This window comes from Pyrus communis, chromosome 8, assembly GCF_041283825.1.
Source record: "Pyrus communis isolate YQ-2024b chromosome 8, ASM4128382v1, whole genome shotgun sequence".
Lineage (NCBI taxonomy): Eukaryota > Viridiplantae > Streptophyta > Magnoliopsida > Rosales > Rosaceae > Pyrus > Pyrus communis.
Window position 1 is genome coordinate 12,564,375 of NC_142572.1, and position 23,928 is coordinate 12,588,302.

At 38.1% G+C, this 23,928-nt stretch overlaps 1 protein-coding gene and 1 pseudogene across 1 annotated transcript; both read left to right on the forward strand.

Moving 5' to 3' along the window:
- Positions 1–5,934: 5,934 nt before the first annotated feature.
- LOC137717055 (G-type lectin S-receptor-like serine/threonine-protein kinase SD2-5 pseudogene) lies at positions 5,935–14,252 on the forward strand (annotated as a pseudogene).
- Positions 14,253–15,158: 906 nt separating this feature from the next.
- LOC137718426 (putative L-ascorbate peroxidase 6) lies at positions 15,159–18,882 on the forward strand. The gene is made up of 10 exons (XM_068457974.2): positions 15,159–15,376; positions 15,477–15,579; positions 15,684–15,799; positions 16,107–16,177; positions 16,339–16,381; positions 16,470–16,566; positions 16,817–16,900; positions 17,168–17,283; positions 17,684–17,741; positions 18,409–18,882. Exons 1-10 carry the CDS (start codon positions 15,178–15,180, stop codon positions 18,509–18,511), a joined length of 990 nt encoding a protein of 329 aa, XP_068314075.2. The 5' UTR covers positions 15,159–15,177; the 3' UTR covers positions 18,512–18,882.
- The last annotated feature ends 5,046 nt before the right edge of the window (positions 18,883–23,928 follow it).

Consider the following 23,928-nt stretch of genomic DNA (forward strand, 5'->3'; position numbering starts at 1 on the left):
CTCCTAATCTATTTATAATAACAAGGTTAATTACAACATAAGTAAGCACATTGGACAAAGGACAAAACCTAGCTTTGTATTACACTTTGAGTAAAACTCTAAACCCTAGTTGACTATAGGATTAGACTTGTGTCAATGGGAATCCCAATAGCCTCCAATCTTCCAACACTCCCCCTCAAGCTGGATCTAAGGGATTCCTGGAGCCAAGCTTGCACAAAATGCGCAGGAACTGAACAATAGGAAAAAACTTGGTAAACACATCAGCCAATTGATCATGGTTGTGAGTGTAATGTGTGTGTATGACTTTTGCTTGAACTTGAGCTCGAACATAGTGACAATCCACTTCAATATGCTTCGTTCTCTCGTGGAAGACAGGGTTGGAGGCAATATGCATGGCAGCTTGATTGTCACAAAGCATAGACATAGGTTCATTGCTGGAAAACCCTAGATCAAACAGAAGGTTTTTCAAGCAAATTAGTTCACATGCAGTGAAGGTCATAGCTCGATACTCAGCCTCAGCGCTGGATCGAGCTACAACACTTTGTTTTTTGCTTCGCCATGTTACCAGATTCCCACCTACAAAGGTACAAAAACTTGTAATTGACTTACGATTAAGGCAATTTCCTGCCCAATCAGCATCAGTGTAACCCATGATGGCAACGTTGTCATTCTTTTGCATTAAAATTCCTCAACCAATAGACCCTTTGAGATAGCAAAGAATTCTCTTCACAATTTGCATATAAATTGATGTAGGTGCATGCATAAATTGGCTCATGATGCTCACAGCATATGAGTAAATAAGCTTGCCTACCAACCTTTGATACTTAGTGACATCAAGAAGAGCTTCCCCTTGATCATTGAGTTGTAATTTACTATCCAGAGGAGTGCGAGCAGGTTTGCAATCCATTAAGCCAGATTCCTTCAAGAGATCAAGGGTGTATTTCCTTTGATTGAGAAATAGGCCTTTCTATAATGTGGCAAGCTCAATACCGAGAAAGAATTTGAGATGTCCCAGATCCTTGAGTGCAAACTTGCTTCAAAAAGCAAGCTTAAGAAAGTGAACTTCTTCAATGTTGTCACCAGTCACTATGAGATCATCAATATAGATTAAAACAATTAACTTCCCAACTGAACCAATACGAACAAAAAGAGAGAAGTTAGCATTGCTTCTTTGAAAGCCAAATTCTTCAAAAACCGAGCTCAGTTTTGCATACCATACGCGTGCAGACTGTTTCAATCCATCAATGGATTTGTACAGTTTACAGACCATGTTAGAATCACTAGATTGAGGGTGACCTAGTGGGAGTTTCATGTACACTTCTTCCTCCAATTCACCATGTCAAAAAGCGTTCTTCACATCCATTTGACAAAGAGGCCAAGACTAAATCACAACAACCGATAATAGAACCCTTGTAGTGTTCATTTTGACCACTGAAGCAAAGGTTTCCTTGTAATCTAAGCCATAGGTCTGAGTGAAACCCCAAGCCACCAAACGAGCCTTGTGACTTTCAATAGTCCCATTTGTGCTGAACCTCATTTTATACACCCAAGAATTGCCCACTACTTCCTTCCCTTTGGGAAGTTTAACTACACTCCAGGTTCTATTATCATGAAGAGTTTGCAGTTCATCCCTCATTGCATTTCGCCAAATTTCAAGTTCATTGGCTTCTTGAAATGTTTGTGGTTCATGGGTACTATCCAAGGTACTAAGAAAGGACGTATGAGCAGGTGAAAACTACTTATAAGACACAAAATCCGTGAAGGGATAACTAGAAGCATAAGTAACATAATCATGAAGTCGAAGTAGGGGCTGTCGAACCCGAGAAGGATTTCGTCGAATTGAGACCTGAGGTTCATGACCAGTGGCTTGAGGAGATGACAACTCTGAAGGTAAGGTTGAAGTATCAAGCGATGTGGAGTTTTCATGGTAGTAAGGGACACTAGGCAAGGGAAACATGTCACTTAAAAACTCCCCTTGACATTCATCACTCAGTTTCTTTGAGAAGTAAAGGATGTTTTCATCAAATCTCACATCCCTTGAGACCACAAGTTTTCTTGTGGTTGGATTATAACACTTGTAACCTTTCTAGGTGGATGAATAACCCATAAAAACACATTTGGAAGCTCTGGGATCAAGTTTATCACGGTGGAAAGGTTGATTGTGAACAAATCAAGTGGAACCAAACACTCTCAAGTGTGTGAGATCAATTTTTCTGCCCTTCAATACCTCATATGGAGACTTGAAACTTAGCACTTTACTAGGCAATCTATTGATAAGGTATATGGATGTAAGTACACCTCGTGACCATAATTTCTTTGACACATTCATATGAAGTGATCTTGTTTTCTCAAGGAGGTCTCTATTCTTTCTCTCAGCAATCCCATTTTGTTGGGGTGTGCCAACACATGTTGTTTGATGCAGAATACCATGAACACTCAGGTATTGAGACATGTTATGGGACATGTGCTCAGTGCCATTGTTGGATCTTAGTGTATGAATTTTTTATGCAAATTGAGTACCAACCAATTTATAAAAATCTTGAAAAACATTTGGAAGTTCACTCTTAAATTTCAAAAGGTACAACCAATTTATCCTTGTAAATTCATCAACAAAGGTTACAAAATACCTATACCCATCAAAGGACTCTAGTACAGGACCCCAAATGTCTAAGTGAATGATTTCAAAATGATGACTAGCTCTAGAGGTGGAAGAATCAAAAGGCAACCTAAAAGACATAGACAAGTGACAAATATCACAATGTAACTTGTCTTTACATAATCCTGGAAACAAAAAAGACATCACTTTTTCCAAATGATGTGTCAAACGTTGGTGCCAAAGTTATTGCTCTTGAGAAACACTGGAACTAACTTGAAAAAACTTGGGATCCTCGGTGTCTTTAGCTAGGTAGTAGAGGCCATTCAAAAATAAACCTTCACCAATCGTCCTATTGGTGATGATATCCTAAAAAATAACATTGTGAGGGGAAAAATGGCTAGACAGTTTAGAGAATTGGTGATGGTTCCTACTAATAAAAGTTGAAAAGGAAAAGAAGGAATGTAAAGGGCTACTAACTCTATGTGTTTTGACAGTAAGTTGACCTTTCCCTTTCCTTTTACTGGGACACATTTACCATTAGCTACTGACACTAGAGAATGTCTTAACTTTCTTTCAAAATTATGCAAGTTGGTAATTTGATTTGTCATATGATCTGTGGCTCCTGAGTATATGATCCAATAATCATGCTCACTACTAGCATTTAGAGCAGTAAAGAAAGCACTTGAAATACCTGGAATATCTTTCTGCGGGACATGGTCATGTTCAGCTAAGAAACCAGCAAATTTTCCAAGTAGAGCTGTGTGATTCTTGTCTTTAACTACATAGGCTTCATCTCCACTGTTATGCACCTGTTTGTTGTGAATGTATGCAGCAAATTCATTAAGTAGTGCAACATGATTGGCAGTGAAGTTTGCCATTCCCTCAGTTAAAGAAGTAGATGCATAATTGGCTTTGTAGGCATTGCTGCTATTCATGTTTCTCTGTGGGCCGCTTGTCTCTTTCAAGAACTTGGGCTTCAACTCTGGATAAAGTATCCAACACTTGTCTCTTGTATGCCCAAATGTGTCACAGTAGCTACATTTCAACTCCGATCTCTTCCCTTTGTAAACTTTGTCCTCAAATTGATTATTGTTAGAGACATAAGCCATTTGGCTGATGGCACAAACACCGGAGAAAGAAGAAAGCTCAGCATTCATTAAAACATGGCTTCTGAGATCCTCAAATTCTGGACCTAAGCTTGCCAAGAGCTGAAAGATCTTGTCTTCTTCAGCTCTCTTGATTAATACAGTGGTGTGAAGACGATAAACATCAAGCTCATTCCGCATGCTTGTAGGACTTACAAGCTTGAGATATCTTTCTTAAGCTAGAAGACACGTGCAACATTATTTTAATTTCTATACATCTCTTTGACTTGATTCCAGAGATGCATAGATGACTTAGAATAGCTAAAAATTTCAACAATCCTACGGTCCATGGAGTTGAGCACCCAAGACATGACCAACTGGTCTTTGCATAACCACGACTGATAGGCAAAAGAAGTAACTACAGGAACCACGATGGCACCATTGACATAGCCTAGCTTGGATCTCCCTCCAAGTGCAAGTGAAACAGCACGAGTCCAGGGAAAATAGTTGAATTCATTCAACAAAACATAACTAAGATGTTAATTAGGGTTGATATCAATGTCGGGTGGAACTGAATAAGCCAATGGGCTTTCAACTTTAGAGGAGTTTTCTTCAGCCATCTTGGCTTAAAGTAAGAAGAACTCAGCAGAAACAAACAACAGAAACAGGAATTTAGGGTTCTTACTCTGATACCATCTTGAATTTTGATGTGTCTATTTCTTGAATGAAATCGATTACAACACCAAACATATAAACGAGAGGATTAGAGAGGACAACGGTCAACCCTCAAATCACTCCACAAATCACTCCTAATCTATTTACAATAACAAGGTTAATTACAACACAAGTAAGCACATTGGACAAAGGACAAAACCCTAGCTTTGTATTACACTTTGAGTAAAACTCTAAACCCTAGTTGACTATAGGATTAGACTTCTATCAATGGGACTCCCGATAGCCTCCAATCTTCCAACAATGTATGACAAGGATCATCTGGCAACGATTCGACAAGTTGGTTTGAGTAATAGGTTTGGGAGAGTTTAATCTTCAGCATCAAAAAGTCTTTGTGGCCTTTCTGTGGCCTTTTAACTTGGTGACATTGAGAATTATCAAAGAAACGAGCCAAAGGTCCACTTTCAACAACACTGATATTGTCTCTAACTTGATAATTACCACCTGCACAATCCGTCAAGTATAAGGTTTTACCACAAAGGGCATCGGTGTTAGTTAGAATGGGGTTATGATATTTAAATTCTTCTTTTCTCATAAATATGACCGATGTGGGATATTTCAACATGCCCCCTCATGTGAGACCCAATTAGTGGGTCGCACATGGGAGATCCACACATTGGTAACCACGTGGAGCCAAAGGGATTCACCCTACACATGAGGCTATGGGACACACCATCATCACGCGTGGATTCTCCCAAGTGTGACCCACTAATTGGGTCTCAAATGAGGGGACATGTTAAAATATCTCACATTGGCCGTATCTCTGAGAAAAGAAGAGTTTCAATATCCTAACCCCACTTTAACTAACACCAAGGCCTTTTGTGGTAAAACCCTACACTTGATGGATTGTGCAGGTGGTAATTACCAAGTTTAAGACAATATCAGAGTTGTTCTAGTGTGCCTTTGGCCTGTCTCTTTGATAATTCTACAAACATATGTCCACGCACATAACAGAACTTAAACACAACTTAACATTGTCAACTTTCAGTTATTGAAATAAAATATGAACCACTTAATACTACTGTCTAGTGTCACTTGTAAGTGAGAGGTCTTAGTTTCGATTCTCGCCAAAGGCGAATTTAACCACATTATTGCTAACTCATTATAAGGTAGGGTAGGGATGTTTTTGTATGTATGGGTCGTACGACCACCTGGTACGGTCTCCAGACCAAAGAATTTCTCTAGATGGAGGGATTTGGACGAATGAATAAGCATTTGTCATTGGGGGCAATCACATTGCGTAGTGAATGATCTTCCAAAAAAAAGGATACTACTTTCTTCATTTATTGCCACGTGTTCTTGGACATACAATGTTACAGATAATATTAAGGAGAAAAACTTGCAATATTCTAAAAAATTGTTAGGCAATAATGGGATAGTGGCAGCTGCAGTGGTGGATTTATAAAATATTATTTGGGGGGCCAATAAGAATAGTGCGCAATTTTTTTTGCATGCATGTCGATATATGCCAATAGCTTCCGAGCGAGTATGTTGACTAATGCCAATAAATTTTGAGCGAACATGCCGACAAATGGTAACATATGCCGAGTGAGCCTATCAACATATGCTTATAGCAATGCATACAAAGGCATGAGGCTACAGCTACCCAACCTAGTGCTCATAGAGGCAATTTGTCGAGCAATTGGAGGGAAGCTTTTAAGGACATCTCAGATTTTCAAAGGGCAACATACAGCTCTTCTATTGAGAATTTCCAAGCTTGAAAAGGTCAATTGACTCACCTTACCCCAAAGTGGATCCACCTCGGTCGCTAGATGGTGAATTGGTAAAAGATTTGGTCTATGAGCTTCTTGGAGAATAAATGATGGAGGAGAAGTATTGGCCCAAAAGAAGGACAAGTAAAAAGGTAGTGTTTGAAGGAGAGAAGTATATTATGATCATGATAAGATTCATGATTTTGTACTCAAGATCTCATCCAAGAAATTAAAAACCGAATGTCAATAAATTCAATGCATAGTCGCAGAAAAGTTTTGACTTATGTTTCGACTAATATAACAAAAAAATTGTAATTTACACATTATGGTATAGAAATCTCACTCACTAATATTACTTAAAAGCAAGACTAACCTATTGGCTTGATGATTTAGGTCAATTAAACCCATAGGATTTGTTCAAACCATAGTTGGATATGAAGGTGATACAAACTTGGGTGCAAAAGGCTAAACATATTGCTTTGATCGACTCATTTAACCTTTGTAATTACAGTACATTTTTTATTCATGTATGATTATGTTATTGAGGCCTTGCCCGTGGGAGACTTGGGAGTATATTCAAATGACTATGACTAGATCAATTAATGGACCTGGTCTTTCCTTTCTTCTCTTCTAATTCAAATTGTTTGAGTTTTAAGACGTAATTTCTTGTACTAAGTATAAGATAATGGAAGCATAGATGTGGAAAAACATAAACAAATTAGAGAAAGGTTGGCTCTAGCATCCATTTTTGGTGTTGTAGTATACAACATGTTGCACGAGAGTTTGTCTCGTTTGAGGGATTTGGTTAATTAGAAGTTAGCTGTCCTAAAACATTGGAAAGCCTCCAATGAGATAAGTTAAGTTATGATATCATATAATCCTTTTAAGTAAGTGCATGAGTTGCTTTCGGTCGTTCTGTTGAATTAATATTAGAGGGCTAAATGCCACCTAAGTGAGATTATCTTCTTCATTTGGCCTCATTAAATATGACAGACAAGTTTTTAGGGCTTTTTAGGGTGGAAATAGAGGATGGGGATTTTTTCTAGATCCTCTTTGTGAGGATTCCGGGAATAACTTCATTACATCCGTTTATCGTACATCGTGCGGTCAATTTTCGTCAAGTACTGTTTGTGTTCAATTTTAAATAAAAAAATTCAAAATGATTTATGGCCACATGATGACAAATGAACGGATACAATGAAATGATTCCTATGATCCTCACAAAAAGGAGTGAGAGTCGATCACATCATACACTGCCAGACCTAACTTTAACTCTACCTAATTCAGACAGGTTTTATATTCTCATCATAATCTAACTAAATTTTATTGGTAGTATTACAATTTACATATGTAACTAAATTTTATCTGTGGTTATTTTCCATAAAACTTCTCACTTTGGTAGTGTTCCTAGTTTTCTTCTCTTCTCTCACGGCGTCCTCTTTCTCTCCCCGGTCCCCAAACTTCTCACTTCAAACCCAACAAAATTACACCACAACAATGTTGGTTTAAGCGCACAATTCAAGATTGGTGCCTTCTCAACCGATATTCAGCACAATTGACAATGAATTGTGTTCTGTACGTTACAGACATAATAATTTCGTGCCTAAGCAGGGCACAAATACTAAATAGATGTGTCCCAGCACATTGTGGGCACAATCACCGGGCCTTATGATAGAAAGAAATGTGTGAATAGCCATTTCAGACTGAGGATTGCTGATATTGAATGGCACAAATAACTGTTTCGTGATAAATTATCTGATTAATGGACACATTTGTGATATCGTACCACTTATATTTGCTTTTAATATGACAAGTACAAATAATAAAAGATTGTCCTTGTGTATTTTCATTTGCAAAGAGCGCGCATCAAGTTTTCGTGTCTCGGAGACCAGTAAAAGCAAAAATCTGGCCCCTGACATGACCTCATAGAGCACAATAGCTAAAAATCGTGCCTTAGATTTCAATTATGCAAGCGCATGCGTTTGTCTGATCAGTTCATCACAGGTACATGTCACGAAAAGCTTCAAATGTGGCATGTTGGGTTTAGAGTGTATTCGGTATGGTTATCATATTAAAACATCTATATCAATTACTAAGTCAATGGAGCCCCAATTACCGTACCAAAACCTCCTTCATCATTTCAACTTTATACTCAACACCCCAACAAGCTTGAATTATGAACTCATTGAGTTCCACATGCATCTTCCATTGAGCCCCAGTCGTAAATTAAAAACACCAGCTATACTGATTATAAAAATCAAGCAAGTATTTTTTTTTTTTTTTTTTTAATCTCCTTAAGGAATCAATCTACCTTACTATCATTCCATCCAAATGTTTTGAAGTTGATAAAAATCATTGAAATTTATAACAAGGGTCTAGAACTTGGCCAAGAAAAATAAATGGGTTCACATTCTCAAAACTCTCCCAATACTTGTTAAATTTCCACATTACTGTAGTAGCCACCCTTTGCACTGTAGTATTGATAGCATCTTTTTATTCTCAATCTCTATTTGTAATGCAACTGATGTGTTAGAAACTAGCACTCAAATTAAACCCTCTTGTTGACAATTGTAGTAAAGATGCAAGTAGGGATCATTCTATACCGGGGATTATGAGGGATTGCTAATCTACTTAAAACTTACTTTCAAACATAAAACTAGGCTTAAAAGTACTTAACTAGACTTATATAACTCAAAACAAACTAAAAAAACTCAAAACAGCACAAAACAATCAAAAAGACTCAAACTAGACACTAAAGGGTGATTTGGACGAATTCTAACTTTAACTTGACTCACAACACTTAAAAACACAAATTGGACAGATTCTAGCTAATTTGGCACAACAAAGTAAAGGGGATTGGGTTTTTGACAAATTTGAAGTAAAAACAAGAAAATTGCAGAAACTAAGTAAAGGAATACAAATTTGGGTGAATTGATGGGTGATTAGCTAGCTAGAGGGTCCTTCTCCACACATGATACACTTGCATACAAATTGATTTCCAATTGCTTTTTCAATAAACCATGAACCTCAACACCCCAGATTAACCGTGACATCACTAATCAACCCTCAGATTTTCCTTAAGTCATTGAATTAGATGGAATACGCATCGGCAACCAAATTATTCTTCAATAGTTCCTTACATAAACAGCATAATAGAGACACAATCAAAGATCATTAAGCTTTGTGAAAATCATAAACATTGACAAGGCATTCGTAACTATGACATCATGATACTCATGCCAGGAATTCAACTTAACACGATCATGACCAGTGACCTTCACTACTTGTGAATATAAGTTCATAACGATTATGTGAAACTCCCTTATATTCTAGCACCAAATTCATGCATGCAAACTAAGCGTGCACCCTTAATCAACATACAAGAATAAGTTCTTAATCCAACAGTTAAGCAAATTGCATTCACGATTTATGAAATCACAACTGGAGTTAATCAATTCATATTGCAAATATAATCATTGTTTCAAAGTCTCCTCTAGCTAAAACAAGTTTAGCCTCTCATGTTCACAGCAAAACAAAGAAAACTTAAATTAAACATTGAAAACAAAGATTGAATACACCTAGAAACGCTCCAACAATCCAAAAATCTTGAATGGCAAGCACGACTCCAAGGGGCCTTTTCTCCTTCTTCTTTGTTGCGGCACAAAGGGTGAATGGGTGTAAAATTGGGTTGTGGTGTATGGTGAATAGGTGGTGTGGATTTTGGTGATGGAGAGTGGATGAATGATGGCTGAATGGGTGATTGGTTGTAGGGCTTTATTTTGTGCGGCAGATTGTCTAAAATAATGGGAGAAAGGCAAGGCATTAATTAATTAATTTGGGAAGGTTTTAAGACTCCAAATCCTCCAAGAAAAGGGTAACAAATCAAAATCCTAAGAGGAAAAGGGAAGGGAAGCTGCGGCAAGGTCCTAGAGAGAAAGGGAAAGGGATTTGCTGCAAGGAAAGGGAAGGAAAGGTCATGCCTTGCACGGCAAGGAAGGATTCCTTGCAAATTTGGTGCGGCATCCCTCTTTGACTAGGATTAGGGCTTCTAGAACTTATATTTAAGTGTCCTGAATCAATTAGGAACCCCTTTTGCAGCTGGAATATAAGTAGAAAAAGATTAGGATTGACTAAGTCAAAATAAGGAAGTTTGACTCATGTTTCCTTCTTTGTAGCTGATTCCTTTTCTTTCAAGTCTTGAATTAATTTCTTCCATCTCTTTAGCAGATTCCTAGCCTCCTTTGGTCTTCAATTTCGTCCATCCACCTTGCTCCAAGCATGTGCTAACCATTCCAAGCCCAAAACTGCTCCAAAATGCACTTTCTTGCCACTTTAGCTAATTGGACCTACAAACACACGAAAATAGCTTAAAATACTAAAATAACTAGAAACTAACAACATAAATACAAGAAAACAAGCTCACTAAGTTGCATAAATATGCTCCTATCAGCAACCACTTGACCAAGTAGCAAAATTGATGTAACCTTTTTGGTTCCTCTAAGTTTCAAAGTAGAATCATGAAAATTATTGAGAAAGTGAGAGTAGACACTTAGGCTATTAGGAATACGCATACAGATAGTATGGCAGACAAAGATAATAAGTGACAAGCTGAAGCCTGAAATGGGAGAAGGCTTAAGGATCGGTAAGTACTCAAAAATGGGATTACCTTTGCATGTTTTACCATTTCGTTTTGGTAAAATGGATAAAGCCATCTATAACCACTTAATATAGGTCCAATTAACCATTAACAACCAATAATCATACAGACTTTGAGTTGAAGAATCAACTAAACATAAAACAAACAAATTTATTGATTTAGGGTTTTAGAAATCACCTTACAATTGACCCACAGTTCGTTAGAGAGTATGATACGGACAGCCGCGATCGAGAGACAAAGATGAAGGTGAGAATCGACAAGATAGAGTGTCGATGGGAAGATATAAGAGACAAAACAACAAATTTACTTTTTACATTTTTCAATATCATCGATAATGATATTGAACACCAATACCATAATAGAAAATCTCGGTTTGGCACAAATATTGTGTCATTACCAATTGTCACAAAAATTTGACATAAAATCGGTATGGTACGGTTCGATTGGCACAATAATTTATAAAAAAAAAAAAAAATCCACCCCTTGTTGGGTTATATGTTTCCAAATATGATGTTTGTATCAAATAAGTTTTCTCATTCCACTACGAGGTTTGTATCTTTAATATTTCTCCAGTGGGACTTCAAAAGATAAAGTTGTACTATAATTTTTTAATAGTACTATTCACACACCTCTTTTTATTTTCCATATAGTCATTCATTCTCTGTTAATTTTTTGTCCTTGATCTTCTTCAATTCACTGTGACGGCCAAAAATTGAAAGGAATGTGATGGAAGTAAAAAGAGATGTGTGGATAGCATTACACTAATTTTTTTCCCCAAATTTCTCCTCTCTCTCTCTCTCTCTCTCAATTCTTCTTTTGCTCTTTCAAAGACGTCTCTCACCAAATCTCCCTTCCCGAACATAGATTTCAACTTTCCTTCTCTAATCATCGCAGGATCTTCCTTCTTCGTCTTAGCTCTTTGCCGCTTGCTCGCCAACGTTATTCTGCATCAGCTCACTGCCGCTTGTTCGTACTCAATTCGAGATCTACTCACTTTGACTGGCCGCCTACTCACGTGCTCTTGCTTGACTAGTCGACGACACACCATTCATACTTAACCTAAGATATTCAGGTTGTCACTCCGAGAGCGTGGTTGGGTTTTTTCTTTTTTTATTTATAGGTAATTTTTCTTTTTCTTTTTCTCTTTTTTTTTCTGAATTTTCGATTAAATTATTTTTCTTGTTTAATTTTCAAGTTCTTGCACAAACCGACCCATTAAAAGTGCTTGCACCATGACCCACAACATAGGGCACATATATAAGTGCCCTTTATAGCTGGAGCACAATAGGTTTTGTGCCCTTCGTCTAACATTATTGGATTTTTTAGCCAAAATGATTCATGAGATTTGCATAATTTCTCATTTTGATCTTTGAGCTTTGAAATCGATAGAAGTGGTCTCTAAGATTGTCCAATATCAATGATTTGACAAAATTTGAGGGTATTTTTGTCATTTTAATTCTTATTTAATAGAGATTTTTCAAGGAATGACCAAAATGATTGATGGTGAACAATCTTAGGGACCAATTCTATCGATTTCAAATCTCAGGGACTAAAATGATGAGTTATGCAAATCTCATGGACCATTTTGACTAAAAACCCCTCTTTTTTTAACAATCAATATTATCTACACTAAAAGGGAAAGGGTGGACTTGCCTCACAATGAGCTAGCAATAATGTGATTCAAATTTGCCTTTACGCGAGAATCGAACCTAAAACCCCTCACTAAGTGGCTTCATCTGACATTCGCATAATGTTATTTCGCTACATAAAATAACTTTTTATTTAATTGACAATCATACAAAGCGGAAGATATTTTAGCCATTTGCATCAAGCTCAAGCTTCCTTCTTGCATGCGTGCTCCTCCGGAAGCACACACTGAATAAGAGGTAAAAATTGATTGGTAGCATACTCGGTCAAACGTGTGATTTTTTTGCCCACTACAGATCCCATATTACCACCCATAAACTGAAAATCCATAACACCAATTGCTACGGAATACCGTTTAGTTGACTTCGTCAAGTGAAGCCATATCTCGTCGGCCATGATTATTTATAATTTCGTGGATGGCTCTCACCCTCTTCCCTCTCTTATTATTCCCAACCCTAAATACAAAGTCAAAGGTGAGATAGATCCTGAGATCCCTAATCCTAACTCCGCTACTAGGATTCAACAAGATCAACTCATTGTTAGTTGTAAATAATTCATCACAAGAAAAGTGTTGTAAACACAAAAAGATACACAATGTAAAATTTATTGACCAAGAGGGTAGCAACAATTGAATATCCAAGTGCGCAATGAACAAGACTGCAAAATAATAAGAATATTATTAAACAAACAAGAACGCTGAAACGGCACAAAATCCTAAAAGGCTACATCGTGACGAACTTGTTATTCATACTAAACTATAAGCTATATTTATACACAACAAAACCTAGAAACGCTAATTCGGATGGGCTAAGCCCATATACTAAACTAATTAACAAGCAAATCTAAATAATCAAATAACCATAAAATACTAAACTATTTTTCAACACAGAGCTCATAGCGGTACATGACATGAGTTTGCAAACAAGCAGATGCAAACTGACTCCATTAGGCTGACTTGACTTGGATGCTGGATGTTTCAGTTACAAAGATCTCCAAACTGCAACTAATAATTATTCGCTGACGCTAGGCCAAGGAGGTTTTGGCTCAGTTTACCAAGGGAGTCTCCCAGATGGGACTCAACTGGCTGTGAAGAAGTTGGAAGGCGTTGGTCAAGGAAAGAAAGAGTTTGGAGCTGAAGTTAGCATCATTGGCAACATCCATCATCTGCACTTGGTCCTGCTCAGAGGCTTCTGTGCAGAAGGAAGTCATTGACTTCTGGTTTACGATTACATGGCAAATGGATCTCTTGATAATGGGATTTTCAAGACAAACAATGGAGAATTCATATTGGATTGGGAGACAAGATTCAACATACATTGTGTACGGCTAAAGGACTAGCTTATCTCCACGAACATTGTGATTCGAAGTTTGTTCACTGTGACATAAAGCCTGAAAAGGTTCTCCTCGACGCTAGTTACCTTGCCAAAGTCTCAGATTTTGGTTTGGCAATGCTAATGACCAGGGAGCAGAGCCATGTTTTCCCAAAGCTAAGAGAAACCCATGGGTACCTTGCACCGGAGTGGATCACCAACTACGCAATATCAGAGAAGAGTGATGTGTACAGCTATGGAATGTTGTTGCTAGAGATCATCGGGGGGAGAATTGGGGGGAGAAAGAACTATGACCCGACAGAAACTTCAGAAAATTCTCCATCTTATGCCTTCAAGATGTTGGAAGAAGGCAAACTGAGGGACATCCTGGACACAAAACTAGGAAAAGATGAAGCCGACAGGATGTTACACATCCATTATGGTTGCTCTGTGGTGTATACAGGAAGATGTGTCTTTGAGACCATCAATGACGAAGGTTGTCCAAATGCTTGAAGGCATGTATCCTATTCCTCAGCCTCCAGCCTCCAACTCAACGGGGTCTCATTTTTATACAAATTTATTCAAATTGGTCAGCAAGGAGGGGACTTCCTCAGGACCATCGGACTGCAACAACGATGCCTATCTTTCTACAGTGCGCCTCTCCGGCACATGATAACATTTGCTGAAGATGAGAGACATGTACACATTATTTACCTCCCATATTTCTGTATATTTTTCTCCGTTTACTGAAATTTTGTAACCTTAGCCGTTACCTTTTTCTTAGCTCAAGTTCTTTATATTTTTCTTGGCATTGCTTTTTCTGTAAATAATGAGTGTTCAATATAGTTGAATATTGCAAAATGAAATGGAATTGCCTTCATCTCTCTCAAGCAGCTGCACGTTTTAATGTTTAAGACTCAACAATACATCTCTAAAAACCAAATAAGAGCCAAAGCAACATACTCCAAGAGACAAAGGTGCTACTTTCTTTGTCTCCCGCTTCCATTCCCGCCCCGTTACCATCTCCGATTTGAGATCAGGACTACTCCGTTAGGTCTTTCTGGTCCATCACAGGCCAGTAATAGATCTACTTACATGTTGACAAGCTCCAGAGCTAAACCGTTGCTCCATTGCTTTGGTGGCTTTGAACAAATTTTATCACGTCATAAGTCAACTCATCTAATGATACTTTTCTTCCTAATGTTACAAAGAGAGACCCGAGTTGAATTGCCTTACTTTTTAATGAACGATACATCCCTTCTTAATGTTGGAAAAGATCCCAAATTTGAATTGGATGTCCGTAAGAGATCCTAAGTTTGAATTACGTTAGACCACGCCCGTTGAATGGATTGGGTGTAGGATTTCCCATGGACTCGACAACATGGGATGAGGCCCTTTTTCCTACATAAATCTCTCTTCTTGAAATGGCCACAAATCCATGTCTCATTACCTCAACCATCCGTTAGCTATGGCGCCAACTACCTCCACCGCCTTCCTCCTCATCTCCTCAACCCCGTCCATCTCTCCCGCCTCTTCCTCCACCACATTCCCGTTCAACTTCATCTTTCCCGCCAAAGCCCTCTCAACGGTGAATTTTAGCGCCAATCCTCTCCACGTCGTCAGTGCCGCCACTTCAGGTAAAAGCTAACAAAATCCTAAATTATCTGTTTGGTTGGTTGGCGAAGTGAAAGGAATCTAAATTCTGTAAATTGATGCACCAAATGTTGAAAATCTCAGGTAAAGATCACGTCTTGGGCAGAAGAGGACTGGTGCTTTCACTTACTGCCACACTGCCATTGCTGCTTCCTTTCTATGAATGCACGGCGGCGAAGGCGGCTGAGTGAGTTGAACAAAATCTCTGATCTTTTCGTGTATCAAGAGATTTAAATTTGTGTAAAGTAATTACTGGGTTTTGTCTGTGGCATTTGGATGGTCGGATGGAAGGGAATATGAGCTTATGAAGGAGGAGATCAGGAAGGTGGTGACGAAGGGTAAGGCCGCCGGCGTGCTTCGTTTGGTGTTCCATGATGCCGGGACCTTTCAAATTGATGATAATTCAGGTGCAGATATCTATACGCATTGACCTTGCTCCATACACCTTACTCATTTGCACTAGTTCATTGCCTTTGGAAGTTGGAGTAACATCAATTGGAGTTAAGATTCCTACACTTCCTGCAATACCCACTCAGGTCTTGTGGATCGGGGATGCACGAGTGGTTGATATATGTTGCATTGTACAATCATTTTGCCACTGACATCTTTCGCGTTGAAACAACTGATATATTGTCCAAATTTCTTTCAAATGAGGAATTACAAGTGCTCTACTATTACTGTAATGCATCTTCATAGCTGTTGTTAACTTTGCAGGTGGTATGGATGGTTCTATCGTTTATGAACTTGATAGACCGGAAAACAAAGGTCTTAAAAGTCCTTTCAAGGCATGCCCATTCTTGACTTCATATATAGATGTGTACCGATTCAATCTTTTGGTTTCCACCGAGTTCCAAATTTTTAATCTTTTGCATAATGATTGAGTAAACAAATTAATTTGTATGATCTTCTACCAGCTAACTCCTCTGTGGATTGAATTGTTGGTTAGATTCTAGAGAAAGCAAAGAGTGAGGTGGATGCAGTAAACCCAGGTTTTCCATCTACTAGATACGTTTGTCTAGGTTTCAGTAGCGGCGGTGTTTTGGTTCTGTGCTAACATGTGGGTGTTTCCAAAACTAGTGTCCTGGGCAGACATGATTGCTGTGGCTGGAGCAGAAGCAGTTTCAATATGCGGAGGTCCAACAATCCAAGTCCCGTTGGGCAGACTAGATGCAAAGTAAGATGCATCAAGGGAAAAATGCCAACATCTGAATTTTTTCAATAATTCAGTTGCCAAGTATTGCTAGTGTTAACGCAAACACTATAAGGAGAAAGAAAAAAAAAAAAAAAAAATTTCTAATTCTTGTAGGAACATCAATCTAATGCTACCAAAAGCTGGTAATTCCTATTTTAAGAAATGATGTAGTGAATAGCTACTTCTCTCTATCTCTCATCTTTTTCTTGTTTTTTATTCATTTTATCATCAGGGAGCCTGATCCTGAAGGAAAACTGCCTGAAGAAACTCTGGATGCTTTTGGTCTGAAGCAAAGCTTTCAAACAAAAGGCTTGTCGTAAGTTCATATATGCTAAAACCTTTGCATTCGGTGGACGAGGTGTGGTTGTTTCGTTATATTCAAAATAAACCAGATATGCATGAAGATTATAGTCCTTGAGATATCAATGGACATTTTGTTGATAGATTTACTTAGTTTCTGCATTTAATTGATTTCTGTTCTCGTTATATGGTTATAAGTAAACCACTTTGTCAAACTTTATTATCCTTGACTTCCCTTGGTACAGGAGTTGAAGGGAAACATGACCTTTTATATTTTTTTCAGAACTCAGGAACTTGTTGCTCTGTCAGGAGCTCATACTATTGGAAATAAAGGTTTCGGGAACCCAACTGTTTTCGACAATACATACTTCAAAATTCTGCTTGACAAACCATCTTCAGGTAAAATAACAGTAACATGGATATAAGGTGCATAATAAACGAGGCTTAAAAGAAACTCGGCTCAAGCTCCCACTATTGGGGAATTTGTGTTGCAACACAATAACTGAGCAACAATAGAAACGTAAGAAAACAACGGAGTAATGAGAGTGAGAGAACTTTCAAATTTCTGTTTAATCTTCAATGAGATTATTTTTTTCATTTTGATGCACAAGTATGATTGATCAATTGCTTGGTTAACAAGGCCATTGTTTTCTATCATGATATCAACGATAACGTGGAAAAAAAGTATCGCGACTTATACACACAGCTTTGAAAATCCATGACTTGATAGACAATTATTTTCTCTTGTCAAAATATCAATTTTTGTTGTTCGATTCCTGATTCTGTTCTTTGCATGCAGGTAGCATGATTGGCCTTCCCTCGGACCGTGCACTTGCCAAGGATGATGAATGCTTAAGGTCTATTTCCTTTCAAAAACTTTAATCTGCACTTTTTCCTGCCAGTCGACGGCTCGACCCAGATACTCGTACACGTATTACAATGAATATTATCTGGTCAGAAGACTTCGAAGAAAAAAAAGAGCCATTATTTAAAGCAGAAAAATCTAAATTCAATGAAAATAAATCCACAAGCTCCTCACAGTAGTTGAGATAATTGTGATCGTTCACAATTTCCATATGCAAGAGTTGATATTTCTGCTTAATATTCTACACTAGGAGAGGAATTAAAGGTTTTGTCACTGTGAGTTAACGCAACAATTGCGAATGTTTAGAACGATGGCCTACTTCTGTATTACTTTGATCTAACATATCTTGCATAACTGCCTGATATGTCATGCTCCAGCGATCAGAAAGTTAATAGAAATTTCCTGATCCATGCAAGCAAAACACATACGTTTCTGAAATGCCATGTGCATTTTATTCGATTCATGCTGCGTCTGATTTCCCACTGGTTAAACCTGGACTACTTTCACCCTTTTCCGGAAGAAAATAGATATATAATTATGTTGCATACTTTAGCCATCAGCTTAGAAAATGACAGAGTAACCTATGCTCTATGTTTATGTACGTGTAGTATCTGTTTCTTATTCATATCCAACTGAAGAGAATCTTGCTTCCTGCGCAGCTGGATCGCAAAGTATGCCGAGGACCAGAATACGTTCTTCGAAGATTTCAAGACGGCTTATCTCAAACTAGTGAATTCGGGAGCCAGGTGGAAGAGCTTGTGAAATAATTGCAGAAGCGAGCAAACTTGACGTTTATGACGCAGTAATGGAACACAATAAAGAGATCAAGAAGCGAAGCATTGGCAACAAGGGCTGAGTCTTGCTAGAATGAAGAATTAATTAGCTGCAAGCGTTAATTGAATGATTAGCTGACGGATAAGGTGAGACCCCAAGCAAGACTTATCTTGTATAATTAACATTATGTCAAATAATTCAGCCAATTCAGATATGAAATAACTAATTTTTGGACTGCAAGTATGGCTACATGATGTGAGAAAGTCAAGGTTATTAGAGCTATCATAAATTTCTCTGTGCATGACTCATTTCCTTTTGAACGAGTGTTATTTGTATCACATTTACTTACCGCTTTTCTATCTGACCAAAACCTTGAGTATGACTGGAGATATATCGCCTTCTCTCTTTCTGAGCATGCAACAGGGATAAATACTCTGGTGATACAGTAGAATCTCTCTTCTCTATTAGAGATCAATGGAATCAACATGCGAGACCCGTGCGATAAATTCAAATCTAGTTGAACGTCTTACGTGAGATCGCTCTATTATGCAGTTCTCTCACACCAAGCTGGGGCCTACATGTGAGACCCACATTCATGTTCCATCCGAAATGAAAGAGCTACAATTAATCACACACGCACTGTTATGTGTTTTAAGAACCTCCGTTATCTGCTTGTGGTTGATTTCTCAACTAACACCAAAAACAAAGAAACTAAAAAGAGAGTAATTATATTCAGTGGAGTTGTTATCCAAAAAGGATGGTGGTGTGCTTGTGGGTCAAGCAACTCTTAAGGGTCGTATTCTAGCTTTGATTCAAATTTTTCCATATGATAAACAACACAAGAATACATGTACAAAGGAGATGCTGAAAATATATGGACATCTCAACTCCACTTTCATCTTTTATTTTATTTTGTTAATTTGACTAGCTCTGGTCTTTGTGGTCGCCAATTAATGGTTCTCGTTGATGGGAAAAGAAAATTAATATTGCAAAATAACATGATAAAAATTGAATTGTTATCTAACAAAATGTCATTCTACTTTCTTTATTTCTAAAAATATAAATAAAGAGTAGAGTACGACATTTTTTTTTTTTTTGGATTAAACGATAGATTTGTTCAATAAGATATTAGATTAGGGAGCCGACGGGGTTTAAACTCATGCCGTGGTGCAAAAGTAATACTTCTTTCCACTACTGTGCTAGAGGGTTAGTTGCTACAGTATGACATTTTTAGAGTGCTGATAACAAATCCAATTAGAAATATGTTAAGTATAATGATCAATGTGTAGACCATTGAAGTGAAAATTTAAGCATCGCCCCATTTTTTAACTTAGAAAGATAGACATATAAAGAAATAACTTATTGATAAAACAAATAAATAAAAATTATTTACATCATAAATTGTGATTTGCATGTAAGAAAAAAAAAAAGACTCGTTCCTAAGAAGAAGTACGTATTTTTCTAGAAAGGGATCCGGATTTCTCCTAATTCATCAAGTCCGGAGATCCGGACCATTGAAAGATCCAACAGCTACAAATAGAAGCCCACTTTAAAAGTTATAATAACTTTAACTGTTTTTCCCTTTTTTTAGTTAGATACATCATTTTTCCCTTTCTTTTCCTGTCTACATAAGGACAGTGAAGAGTACCCAGGGTCCTTTTGCTGTCCTGTATCATATGTTGTGTTCAGTTTATGCGCCGGATCCTTTTCCTGGGAATTCCGGGGATGGTGTAATCATGTTTTTTTCATCGTTCATCGTACAGTCAGAAATCATTTTAAATTTGTTGATGCACAAAATCGGCGAGGACTTTGGTACAACAGAAAGTGTGAAGTTTGTGACCTTCGCTAGATTGCTCTGGTCATTAATGTGGATAAGTATGTAAATGGATAGAGACAGGGAAGCAAACAACACAAGATGTACGTGGTTCACCCAAATTGGCTACGTCCACGGAGTAGAGGAGTTCTCATTAGTTGTAAAGGGTTTACACAAATACATAGGTTCAAGCTCTCCTTTAGTGAGTTCTAGTGAATAGTTTAGTACAAATGACATTAGGAATTATTGTGGGAGAATGATTCCCTCTTATAGAAGAGAGTTTCTAGCTTTGTTCTGACATTGACACGTGTCATGTTGTGATTGGCCTCTGATATCGACATGTGTCGCGCTGTGATTGGCTTCTGATACTGACATGTGTCATGTTGTGATTGGACCCCTGGTTGGAGGAAAAGTCTTGTGGGTCCTTGACGGTATGCTATTAACCGGTGCTTAGTAGTTTCAGGATTGGTCAAGTATGGTACAAACAGTGCTCCCCTAAGTTTCCGAGTGAGGGAAACTCCTCAGTTGGGGACTTGCAAGATCCAAGCCATTGAGTAATCACGAAACTTCCAAGTACCGAAGTGTGGTGTCGCCTTCACTTGCCTTCTCTGTCCTGTAAGTAGATGTGGCATCTTCTCTTCGAAGTACTTTTCCTTCATTCAGGAGTGGTATCTTTAGTTGGCGTTGACACACAAGGTAATGTATCATTTTCATTTGAAGCTTACTTGTAGTTTCAGGTTTGGTCAAGTGCGATACAAACCATATAGTAGGAGTCTCTCAAGTCTCTAAGCGAGGAGATCTACCAAAGGAGGTGACAGGCAAGGTAAGCAATCAGGGTTCCAAGCAATCAGTCTCAGATCGGTAAGTTGATCTTGGCTTCCGGTTGATTGTACTCATTCTCCCTGTCTCTCATTCAGCAATAAGGATAAAGAGAAGAAACAGGGAGAAGAGATGATATGAGGTATTCTTGTTTTTGGAGAAGACGGACGAATCGGCACGTGCTTTGTTGTACTTGACTTTCCACAGGTGTATTCTTGAACTAGGCTGGAGGTTTTTCTGGTTTCCTCCAAATGAGCGAGCTGACTCCAGAATTTGAGGGTCGAAACAAGTCCGTCAAACCTGGAGTATGTTCGATCCTGATGATATGGGATACTTTTGCTGTTTGACAAAGTAGTAGATGTGGTATGGCGAAGCTTTGTTCTTCGACAACGGTGTTGGCAAATGGCTGTTGAGGCTTCTCGATCTCTTCAATTAGAGCAATGATGCCGAGCCTGGATTTTTTATTTTGTTGAAGTTTGCATGTTGAAACTTCGTGGGTCTGTAGGTTGAAGTAATGCTCCCTTAATTTCTTGAGTGAGGAAAACTTCTTGGTTGGGGACTTGAAAAATCCAAGGCACTGAGTAGTCGCGAAATTTCTGAGTACCAAGGTGTAGTGGTATATGGTAGGAGTCTCCCAAGTCTCTAGTCGAGAGAGTTAACGAGAGAGGTGTCTTGCTAGTAGGCAAGTTTCCAAACAAAACTTCACCATTTTCCTTTCTAAGTGGTTGCCCAAAATTCCTCCTTCATATATATTTGGTATGAAAGTTGTTAGGCCCAAAGAAGGGGAGGCATAGGCTCATTTCTTTCTTTCTTTTTTTTTTTTTTTTTTTTTTTTTTTGAATTTTTGAATTTTTGAAATTTCGAAATTTCGAATTTTTGATTTTTTTTTTTTTTTTTTAATGGGTGAAGCTTTTGTGTTGAAGATTTTGTATTGAAGCTTTGTGGGTGAAGCTTTGGTGTTGAAGCTTTTGTGTTGAAACTTTGGTGTTGAAGCTTTTGTGGTTGAAGCTTTGTAGGTGAAGCTTTTGTGTTGAAGTTTTGGTGTTGAAGCTTTTGTGGTTGAAGCTTTGTAGGTGAAGCTTTTGTGTTGAAACTTTTGTTGTTGAAGCTTTTGTATTGAAGCTTTGTTGGGCACCATAACTTGATTTTGCTTCACACTATCTTGATCAAGAGTGTGTGAAGCTTTTGAGAATTGTAGTTGCTCTCCATTAATGAAGCTTTGTAGGTGAAGCTTTTGTGTTAAGGCTTTGTAGGTGAAGCTTTTGTGTTGAAGCTTTGTAGGTGAAGCTTTTGTGTTGAGGCCTTGTAGGTGAAGCTCTTGTATTGAAGCTTTGTAGGTGAAGCTCTTGTGTTGAAACTTTGTAGGTGAAGCTTTTGTGTTGAAGCTTTGTTGGGCACCATAAATTGATTTTGCTTCACACTATCTTGATCAAGAGTGTGTGAAGCTTTTTTGAATTGTTGTTGCCCTTCACTTGTTGAAGCTTTTGTTGGCACCATAAATTGATTTTGCTTCATAATATCTTGATCAAGAGTGTGTGAGGCTTTTGACATCTGTTGTTGCCCTCCATTTGTTGAAGCTCTTGTGGTGAAACTTAGATGTTAAAACTTTGTAGGTGAAGCTTTGAGGTTAAAGCTTTGTTGGGCACCATGAATTGATTTTCCTTCACACTATCTTGATTAAGAGTGTATGAAGCTTTTGAGAGTTGTAGTTACCCTCCATTTGTTGAAGTTGTTGAATTTCCCTTTTTTTTTTTTTTTTTTTTTGGGAAAATTAGAAATTTGAAAATGTGGGAGAGACAACATATACAAATTTTGCCTGCTCACTGTTGAGCAAGAGATTGTGATGCAAGCCACACCTTGTAGTAGTCGAAGGTTTGGATGAACCATATAAATTGAATTTGCTTTGAACAGTCTTGATCAAGAGTATGTGAAGCTTTCTACAAGCTGTAGTGTTTGCATTGTTACAGAGGAGAAATGTCTGAAGCAGATGTAAGAGGGTTGAAGAGCTTGATCTTCGTATACCATGCATTGAAGCCGTTGTTGGCTTGCAATAAGACTTTGTTGGTGACTATAACTCTTGTTAGGCATAAGTGCTCCCCTAGTTGAGTTGTAAAGCTTGAGGGTTTTTTATTATTTGTGAATGCTAGGAGTCACATGTACAAGTTGTACCACTCGTCTTCTAGTTGGTGGAATGAATGGTGAGTTGCTTTCATCACTTGGTTAGTGATACGAACATGAGTTCCTTTATCACCTTTCATCACCTGGTTGGTGGCACGAAGATGATTTCATTCTTCACTTGGTTGGTGGCATGAGTGGCAAGTTGCCAAATGATATTAGAGTACGGGTTGTACATTTCATCACTTGGTTGGTGGCATGAAGGAGATTACGAGTTGTACATTTCATCACCTGTTTGGTGGCATGAAAATGAGTTCCTTCTTCACCTGGTTGGTGGCATGAGTGGCAAGTTGCCAAATGATATTAGAGTACAGGTTGTACATTTTATCACCTGGTTGGTGGCATGAAGAAGAGTACGGGTTGTACATTTCATCACCTCGTTGGTGGCATGAAGATGAGTTCTTTCTTCACATTTCATCACTTGGTTGATGAGAATAAGGGTAAGGTGTCGAGGCACATTGTAACAAGTGTCAAATGACATAAAGTATGTTGAACCCTTTCGAAGCACAGTTGGCTTATGTATGGATGTGTTGGAATGTATGAATGTGTTGGAACGTATGATGTTTATGTTGATTGGCATGAGTGATGCTTATGAATG